Here is a 10,375-nt window from a genome sequence, read left to right as displayed (position 1 = left end):
TGTAAAGTTCTAGAGCCTAGAGAAGTCCTTGCATAGTTCTAGATGGGCCAAGAGAGATGACGAAGGATCTATTTCAAGCTAAGTGTAGTAGCTATTTGTTAGATCATTCCTTGTTCTTTATAGACCTTTACAAATGTAAAGCCCATCAAGGGTGGAACCTATTAAATTATTTATTGAATCCCCTAATAAAGTGATACATTAACTTTTGTTCTAAAGTCCTTTAACCATGTTGCTCCTAACAAGGCAAGATTTTAACAAATCTTATCAAAATTGTTTAACTAGGTGGCACCTAAAAATGTCTTTCTAATCTTTTAATAGGGAAAATATCTTGACCAAGCACACCTCATAAGAGTGAAATATTTGTGAGGATTGACTCACTCACCATGGTTTTTACCCTAGATAGGATTCCATGAGATAAATATTATGTTATGTGTTGATATTTTTTATGTTCTTTTTTTTTCTTAATCATGACTAGTCAAGTTATAACTTGCACAAACCTATAGACAAGTTTGAATTGTGATTTAGAGTAAAATTTGAAACTTGTAACTATAATAATTCACCCCTCCACCCCTCTCCCTAGTATACTAACATGTGGTTGGTACCAACATATATAACAAGTTTTAAAAAGTAAATATCATTTCATCAAAAGCAAGATCAGAAGAATACTAAGTCATCTCCCTTTTAGAAGGAAAAATGTTTGCAATCAATACTTTTTCCTAGACTCTTGATATAATTAATATTTTTGAATTTTTTCTAATGCAAGAGAATTTACCAATTAATGGAAAATCTTGTATCACCCATAATATGTTTAGTGGTAGTTTCTATTTAATGTGCTTTCATTTCTATATACCTATTTGGGCAAAATAGAGATTCTAACCCCAAACTTACATTATTAATTTTTTGGGATAGCATTTTGACACACTTTCAAATATGTGAAAATGTAAGAAATGAGTTTAGTTTGTATAGAGCCATAATTATGATATCAGGTAATTTTTTCATTTAACCCTTCTAATTTTACGATTGGTTAATCTTCCTTTCTTGGGATTAAAGCCTTCTATCAAAATGCATAATTTTCTCCTTATTTTTCTCTACAATCCATAAATGTTGTATATAAGTCAGCCAAAGTGATTTACATATAAGTGTTTGTTCTATTACAAACACATATGCCAAAACTATTTTACTCATCAATTGAATTTTCTGACGCTCGGTCACACCTAATATACATGTTGTCTCCCGACTTCTATAACCTTGAGATAAGTTATCTATACATTGCTTGGTCTCCACATGTTTTACTTGAAATGTATAGTAGCTCGATCTCTACTAGGGTGCTCAACATCCTTTGACTTATTCAGCATATATTGAAACATAAAAAAGTCCATGTTGTTCAGCCTTCTCTAGATGGCTTGGTCATAGTGATGACCGAAAAACAAAGCATAGAAAATAACTAAGTGTTAGACACTAGTAAGCAACAAGTCATAGAGATCAACACCTTTTTGCCCATTTTATTTTCCCCAACATGAATGCATGTGGTGTCATATTTCCCCTCTATTAAGGGCCCTATACTAAAAGAAGCTAGCACTTCATTCCCTATTGAGACTATTTTTTCTTTATAACAATTTCCTAGTATAGAAACAGAGAAAACTCATATTTCAAAAGTATCATAATCATTTGCAGTTAGTAGTCTAATGTTCACTATGGTATACACCAAATGATACATTGTGAAAGTAGTGGGAGTTGTCAGTTGGTACATGGTGAATATTGGAATTGATCTTTAAACAAATATGAAGTAGAGTTCTAGATATTTAAGAGGTTGTTATCTATTATAGTGGGAGTATTACTTAAGTAAATGGCTATGTAGATATAGAGTTTTTGTGGAGTGGAGATAAGATAAACTCTACCCTAGGAAATATTTTATAATTTTCTATAGGTTTTTTTAGTTGGGTATCAAAGTTACAATGGTGGAATTTTCAAGTACTGAAGCCAAATCTACAACAACAACAACAAAAGGTAGCAAGGAGGCAACTTGGACTCAAGATTTTAGGTGAGTTACAAGTAAAACATGAAAAGTTTATTTATATCATGAGAATCAAAGTGTTTTATATTTTGTATAGAACTCAACATATCATTCTAGAGCTAAGCATGTTGATATTCAATATCACTTTGTTCATGAAGTAGCGAAAGGAGGAAATCTGCATTTTACCATGATTCACAATTATGCAAATCTTATACAAATAATAAAAAATCTTATTGGTAAAGAGAAGTTCATCTCATGTAGAATTTATCTTAGTCTACAGTTACCTAATTTAATAGGTAGTATTAGCAATGGTCTTTCGGTAGAGGAATTATTTATTTAAGTTTAAAATTTGACTTAAAGTGGGAGAATGTTTGAATGTAAAGGCATCATGGAGAACCACTAGTTGTGGTTGAATCATCACAAAGACACAACTAGTGTTTTTCTTAGGCACCAATCATAAGGGAACCATGCTAAAGGCATTCTTCCAGAGCCATAATTTGTTTTTAGACTTATCATAAATAAAAGATTTTTATTAGGAGATATTATATTTTAATAGTAAGTTAGTTTGATGATTTTCTAAAACTAAAAATTTTGATATGTGTTGAGCATGTAGCTACACAATCCATATACATACTAAATTTAGTAAGTCATTTTTTAAATTAGGACTTTACAACTTAGTTTTTTTTTTTTTACTAGGTTGGCAAGATTTCTAGCAGGTTTTGAAACAATATTATAGTGAAAGATAAACTAGCAACATAACAAGAAAAGTCAAGGAGACAAACTCACTAAATCCAAGAATTAAGGAATTTTGAAAGGATCTCAAAGTCTTCAAGGGTAATCAAAAGAGCTCAAAACCTCAAAGGGCTTTGAAAATGACCCTAAATCTTCCAAGAAAAAACAAAGGCTCATCGCCTCTCAAAAAAATGACTAATAATGGAATGTCTCTTCTTCTTCTAACATGAAATGCCACCACTTGACTACCTCTTCACCAACAACACTCCACTCCACCTCTATAGGATGTATAGAGGAGAAGGACACATGAAGGGTAAAAAAAACATAATTATAGCTACACCTAGAGCAACTAAAAATAGTAACACCAAGATCACAAAAAGACTCACAACCAAACCAAAAACAAACCAAAGAAATACAAGTCCTATGAAAACTAACAACGCCATGTTGAAAAGAGATTTTTTGAAGTGTGGAACCTATCATGAAACAATCATAACTTTTTCAATGATGTCAAACCTACTACTTTCTGGTGAGACAACTTCTTTTTGGTCTGAATGTTATCAGCTATTTGATTGATGAAGATGATTTCAAAAGATAAGATAACAAGAGTATCTAAGGAAAGGTTGAGTTATATGGTGTATCAACACTAAAGCCAAGTAAGACATTGATGATACCATGTATTGATGATCTACTTAAGGCTAAAGTGAATGGTTACTTTAGCTAAGCCAAGAAGAAGTGTTTTCATAAAAAAAATGTCTATCAAGCCTGGCCTAACAAACAATATAAGCTAAGAAACCTAGTTCTGATCGAGTATAATTTAGTATATGCTAAATATCAATAAAATTTAGGAAGTTTCGAGTATCAAGGAAATAATATTAGTGACCAAGAAAGGAAGACTTAGTTGATGTCGAGCAACCCAGTATTTGTCGAGCAATTGAAGACTATTATCACTGAGTGAACAATGTAGATGTCGAGTGACAACAAAAAGTGTTAAATTGAATATTTGATGAATTTGATTAGAATAATTTAATTTCTTGAATTGTTTAAAGCATGTGAAAGATAAGTATGATGAGCTGGTGGCACATGATTCAAGATAAACCATTCTGAGGTGAATTCAAGGAAGATTGTAAGAGAAGTTTCTAGAAGGGACTAAAATTGAAAAGTAGATAGATTCATTGAATATTACCTAACCCTAAAATGGATGATTTTGGTTAAGAGAAAAAAGACTTAAATTCTCTATTTATAGAGATAGCAGGCCAGAAACAAAGGTTGTCATCTATGAGAACCTAAGTAAGACAAGAAGTCTAGGGTGTTGCTTCTTACAGTGGCCCTATAGAAGAGTTTGCAGTTGACATACAATGAAAGAAGGTTTAAGAGGTTGAATTTTTGAAGGGTGAACAAGTTTTCAAACATGAAGAGCATGAGTACCAAGCAGAATGGAGGACTAAACCAGAGATCTATAATCTGCAAGTGAGTTGTTTTTATTCTCATATTAAGTCATGTTGTTACTTTTTAACAAGTGTATCAGTTTGGAAAAATCATTTGGATTAAGGTTGACCTAAAAATAATTTGTAACTCCTTTAACTTGGTGACATTCTAATGTAATTTTCTAAAGTCCTCTAACAAGGCTCACGCCTAATATGGTGATTGAAATCCTTTAATCAAGTATCATTTAGTAGTGTGTGTTATAACCTTTATCAAGTGATGTAGAGCTCTCCCTTAAACAATAAATAACAATGTGGTGTGGCCTTGAACTACTTCAAATACCCCAAAATTGAGTTAAGAAAGGTCTCTACACCTATGGAACAAAGTTCATCAAAAACATTGCCTAAGCACCCAAAAGAGCACAACTAGATATTGGGTTTAGGCTTGAAATGGGAACCTGTGAGTTTATAGGGGAGTGAAAAGGTTACTTAAAATTAAAAAAATCAAACTAATAGGTTTGGTTAGCCTATCTTGTTCCCAAAGATCATAGATAGAAATATTGCCTTTTAGGCCTAGGAGCCCCAATTAGCCCTATCAATGCGGTAATTAGGTTTTAGTTTGAAATTTCTCCAAAGGATACAAAAAAAACACTTCATATATGGATCCATCTGTCACTATGGTTTCTAAGTAGGAGAATGGATGACCTACATGATTTTAATCCTTTCAAGGCCTTAGAATGTTTGTAGTAAATTAAGTCTCGAGTCTTCATTATTATAAACACACAAAAAAATACATCCATCTTATACAAACTTACACTTTTTTTTCTACCATCGACGTACCCCTTGCACCTCCGCAAGTGCTCGTATTAATTTGCTCTTTAATTTCAATAACAATATATGATTTAAAAATTGACATATGATTCAAATTTGTGACAACCAATAAGCTACTTTCAAGCACATTTCAACTACCAAAACTATTCCCTCCACAACCCTCTTATTAAGTAAAGATCAAGCACATGATAGAAAACTTAAATTGAATGATTGAAGCAACATTAATCCTATGACGTTTCTTATAGTCCCTTGCATTCCTAGCAACCTAATGAGGTGGTGGGCTCCGGCGGCTAGTCCACCCTAATCCTCCTCATTCCAACAGGATCATGTCTAATCTTCATGATTTTGAGGTGGCCAAGCATATCCTATGACGTATTGCAACTTACAATTCCCTCTAATAACTCACAACCTTATAAAGCTTTGGCCATTGGGGCTTTTGGCATATGAGCTTTTTGTCTTGATTCTTACAAGCAAAGTGAGGGGAATCTAAGCGTTGAATATGGGAGGAGGAGAAGAAATAACTCTAGAGGTCGCTAGAACCCTTTCAATGGGCGCCTCAAACCAGGCTGAGAATACCAACATGACTGAAAACTCTCTAGCCGGAATCGCTGTGTTGATTTGTGCAGTGATATCTTTTCTGGGTTTTCTCTCTATTCTGCCATGGAATAGTATCCGGATGTCACATGAGCGCCGTAGGGCTGAAAGGGTTGCTAATACCGGTTTGAAGAAAGAGTGTATACAAGCACTGCCTTCTCTCATCTACGGCAAAGTTGGGTCTCTCGTGAATTTTTCCGTGTGCCCCATCTGCTTGGGGGATTTCATTGAAGGTGAAAAAGTGAGAGTTTTGCCCAAATGTAAGCATACGTTTCACAAGGATTGTGTGGACAAATGGCTTGTTTCGCACTCTTCTTGTCCGTCTTGTAGACATTGCCTTGTTCAGAGGACAGAAAGAGGGGAAGAAAAAGAAGAAGATGGGGAGACTCATGGCATGGAAGGGAATATGTATTGTACTGGTTTTGACATAGAATGTATTGTGAATTCATAGCTGTGGAAATTATGGCCATGGCTTGGCTTTTTTGCTGTGTTGAAGGTGGTGGGCATACTTTTTTTGGCCATGTCTATCAACAGTTTGCAAAGCCATTAAAATCTGTTTGACTTAGAAAGGCTCCAGGTCTGGTTGGCCCGTCACAGAGAGGGCTTTACACTGTAGATGTATGATATTATACGTATCTGTTATTTATATAAAATTTGTATTTTTTTAAAAATTATATTTTGCTTCTTGTGCTGTTTTTAAAGAATAAGAGGGTTCATGATTATGTTGTGGATATGGGCAGATTAGCAGCAAAATAAAAGTATGTGTATTTCTTAAGTATGCATTTCTTATGATCTTTTCTTATGGTCTTTTTTGTGGGTATTGTGTGGTAGATTTGACAAGATTATTATCAATGGAAAGATTTTTTTCAATCTTCAACAATAAATTGAAATCATAGGTGTTTTATAATGATATATAAAGTTGGTATGCTTAATTTATCTTTTAGAACAATCTATTAGATCTGATAATTAATTTTAAAGTTATTAACATTTCAAAATAGCTTTACAAAGATAGAGACTCTAACAAATATATTAGGCATAAGTAGTTTCAAATCAATGAGTGAATAGCCGAGTTGGTGTGAAGGCGAGTCGTGAGGCATAGTGTTAGGCTAATGATCTCGGTGCTACGCATCAACTCCGGTTCGAGTCACACTAGGTTACCACAAACCCTTTATTTCGCAATTTGAATTTAAGGGTGAGTGAATAGCCAAGTTGGTGTGAAGGCGAGTCGTGAGGCGTAGTGTTAGGCTAATGATCCTGGTGCTACGCATCAACTCTGGTTCGAGTCACACTAGGTTACCACAAGCCCTTTTAAGGGTGAGTGAATAGCCAAGTTGGTGTGAAGGCGAGTCGTGAGGTGTAGTGTTAGGCTAATGATCCCAGTGCTACGCATCAACTCCGGTTCGAGTCACACTAGGTTACCACAAACCCTTTAGGGTTGGATGGAGAGAAGCGTTGGCTGGAGGATGTGGAGAAGCGTTAGCTGCTGGCTGGGCTAGGGTTTTTCCCCTAGCCTGTTCTTGGTGTTTGATCTTTACTATTTTTCTGTTCTGTTTGGATTGCTAGCTACTGGACATAATTTGCGTCGGTGTTTTTGGAGATCTTCTGCAGTCAATTTTGGATTGGGGTTTTATTGTTTGCATGGCAGGGCTTGGGATTTCTTCTCCGTTGGTGAGAACAGATGGTTCTTCTCCAACTATGCATGCAATGCGATCTGAATCATTTTATTCAGGGGAGAGCTCCAAGCTGAAAAAATTTAATGGTTGTTTTCCGCATAGCCATGATCGCCATGTTCTGGTTATTCCTCCAACGGCTGTAATGGAGGACATTGATTATTGGACCAAGCATGCTTTGATATGCAAATTTCTTGGAATCCGGATTTCCCTATTCGCTCTTGAGGCATGGATCCGCCGCTCTTGGTAGGTGGAAGGCAATATGGAGATTATGTTGGCAAGGAATAGTTATTTTTTTGTTGTATTCTCTTGCATGTCTGATCGTGATCATTTTTTTGAAGGAGGCCCTTATTTCTACAACCATGTGGGGTTATTTGTCAAACCTTGGCATTCAGGTTTTAATTCTGCTGAGGATCTCCCTTCAACAGTGCCAGTTTGGGTTCGCTTGCCTCGTCTTCCCTTGGAATTTTGGCGTGAAGACATCCTTCAACAAATTGTTGCTTTGTTGGGGAAGCCAGCTGCGATCGCACATCAATCCCTCGATAAAAAGGTTATTTCTTATGCTAGAATTTGTGTTGAAATTAATTTGAATAACCCGTTACCAGATTCTTTGGAAATTTGTCTAGGGGATTCTTCTTGGGTGCAGCAGTTAGATTATGAATCCCTCCCTTTCCGTTGCCGAATTTGTCATGAGTATGGTCATTTACTGCGGTAGTGCCCCCATAACTCGAGTTTCAAAGGAGTGGATCATTCTACAGCTAGCAATGCTGGTGGTTTGGCAGATACTACAGGGAAAGGACAATCTCAAATGGTTAATACTACCAAGGGGATGAATCCACAAGATGCTACAGGTAAGGGTAAGGCTCAAATGCAGGATAAGGATGGATTTACCCCTGTTCACCCTCGAGCTAAGGGACATGGTCAAAAGAGGCCTTTGAAAGAAAGATTATCTGATTCAGGTTTTAACCACTTTGAGGTGCTGGATAGTATGGTTCTAGAGGAGGGTATTCCTCCTCCTATCTCTTTTGATCTAGTTTTCCCAGATGAGAGATCTATTCCTAATTATGCTTGTGGGGCATCTCAAGTTGTAGTATATCAGAACTGTGAGGTTCCTGTAGCTCCTGTGACAGCAAGTATGGTGACTCCTGCAATGTTGGAAGATGATGATGTTGTTTTGGCTGACTTGGTTAAGGATGTGCTACCATCAGGTAAGGGCAAGGGATCTCCTCTCCCCTTGGGGTTGTTGCCTCGACCCTTTAAGCGGGCTTCTTCTACTCCCCCTCTAAGGAGTGGGCACAAAACAGACCAAGAGAAGATTAAACTCACAGGAGATATATTGATTGAGTCTGGTTCAGTGAAACCTTTGGATTCTCATTTTCCCAATTCTACCCAATGATGATTATTCTCTCATGGAATGTAAGGGGGTTGAATAGCATCCCTAGACGAAAGGTTATTCATAACTTGGTGGTTGATCATAGTCCTGATGTTTTTTGTATCCAAGAGACTAAGCTCTCTGTGGAGTCTATGGTCCAACATGCCTCTAATATTTGGTCTTGTGGCCAATGCCAGTGTGTTGGGGCAATAGGCAGTGCTGGTGGTTTAGCTATATTTTGGGATCCTCAAAAAATTCCTCCTCTTGGTTGGATGTCTTCTTGCTCAGCTCTCTCTATGGTAGCTTCTGCTCTAGACTCAGGAGAGGTAATCATGGTTACTAATGTGTATGCACCTGTTGATCTTGTGGGAAAGGAGGAACTTTGGGAACATATTCAATATGTTAGAAATTGGCATCCTTATCATCCTTGGGTGTTAGCAGGGGACTTCAATTCAGTTTTAAGTCTGGAAGAGAAGCATGGTGGTTTGGCTAGATTGGGGCCTTCTTCTGCTCTTCTTCGGAAACACATATCTCTTTTGCATCTCTCTGATGTTAAGCCTTCTAATAGCCTCTATATCTGGACCAATCGCAGGACTGGTGTTGCTGCTATCTCAGAATGCCTGGATAGATTTCTTGTTTCTTGCTTCTGGCTTAGTGGCACCCTTACTATCTCTTCAGAAATCCTTGATTGGAGGGGTTCAGATCATTGCCCAATCAAATTTTCCGCTATAGGGGCTTATGTTCCGAAGCATCCTCCTTTTAAGTTCCAGTTGATGTGGCTTCGTGACTCCTCTCTTCATGATTTTGTTTTTTGTTCGTGGAAAGATGGTGCTCCTGCATATGGTACTGCGATGTTCTTATTTTCTAAAAGGATTCAATATGTTAAAAGGCAGCTCAAGATATGGAATAGAGAATGCTTTGGGAATCTTCACTTTATGAAGAGGCTTGCTCAAGAAAATCTTGATGTCATCACAAGGGAGATTAGAGATCGAGGTTTCTCAGAGGATCTTGGCCAAGCTGAATCCCTTGCTTCTAGAGCTCTAGAAGAATGGGAACTTCGAGAGGAAATTTTTTGGAAGCAAAAGGCTCGAGTTGATTGGCTCCAAGAAGGTGATCGAAACACTGCCTTTTTCCATAAAACAGTGCAATCTCGCCGGAATCAGAGCACTATCTCTTCTTTGGTTAATTCTCAAGGTATCCAACTGAATTCCTTGCCAGCTTTGTTCTAGGAGGCTATTTCGTACTTCTCTACCCTCTTCTCTGAGGACTCTCCTCCTACTGATAATGAAGAAAATATTATTTTGTCCTGTATTCCTTCCCTTATCACTCAGGAAATGAATGATTATCTCATGCGTCCTATCTCTTTGGAAGAGCTGGAGGAGGTGGTCTTTGGCATGCCTAAGGGGAAGGCTCCTGGTCCTGATGGCTTTCCAATTGAATTCTTTCAGGAATTTTGGGACATAATTAATCATGATTTGTTGGAGGTGGTTAAAGAATCCTATGCTAGCAAGCAGATGCTTCGAGCTTTGAACTCTACATTCTTGACTCTTATTCCTAAGAGAGAGGGTGCTAATCAATTGGAGTTTTTTAGACCAATTTCCTTATGTAATGTGGTTTACAAAGTTATTACTAAGCTGATTGCTGAGAGACTGAAAAGGTGGCTTCCCATTATTATCTCAGAAGAACAAGGTGGTTTTGTTGCTGGCAGACAAATTTTGGATGGGGTGGTTATTGCTACTGA

At 36.9% G+C, this 10,375-nt stretch overlaps 1 protein-coding gene across 1 annotated transcript; it reads left to right on the top strand.

Moving 5' to 3' along the window:
• Nucleotides 1-5,442: 5,442 nt before the first annotated feature.
• On the top strand, nt 5,443-6,266 carry LOC149541588 (RING-H2 finger protein ATL77-like). Its single transcript, XM_089796784.1, has one exon. It carries the CDS (start codon nt 5,498-5,500, stop codon nt 6,041-6,043), a length of 546 nt encoding a protein of 181 aa, XP_089652910.1. The 5' UTR covers nt 5,443-5,497; the 3' UTR covers nt 6,044-6,266.
• Nucleotides 6,267-10,375: the final 4,109 nt, after the last annotated feature.

This window comes from Cupressus sempervirens, chromosome 8, assembly GCF_028749045.1.
Source record: "Cupressus sempervirens isolate cs-2001-9-10 chromosome 8, ASM2874904v1, whole genome shotgun sequence".
In the NCBI taxonomy this organism is placed as follows: Eukaryota; Viridiplantae; Streptophyta; class Pinopsida; order Cupressales; family Cupressaceae; genus Cupressus; species Cupressus sempervirens.
The sequence above is the reverse complement of the archived record's forward strand: the minus strand, read 5'-3'. Positions and strand labels throughout refer to the sequence as shown.

What these genes read in the sequence shown, in the direction of transcription:
- LOC149541588 (XM_089796784.1), top strand. Translation starts at nt 5,498, where the DNA reads ATGGGAGGAGGAGAAGAAATAACTCTAGAGGTCGCTAGAACCCTTTCA.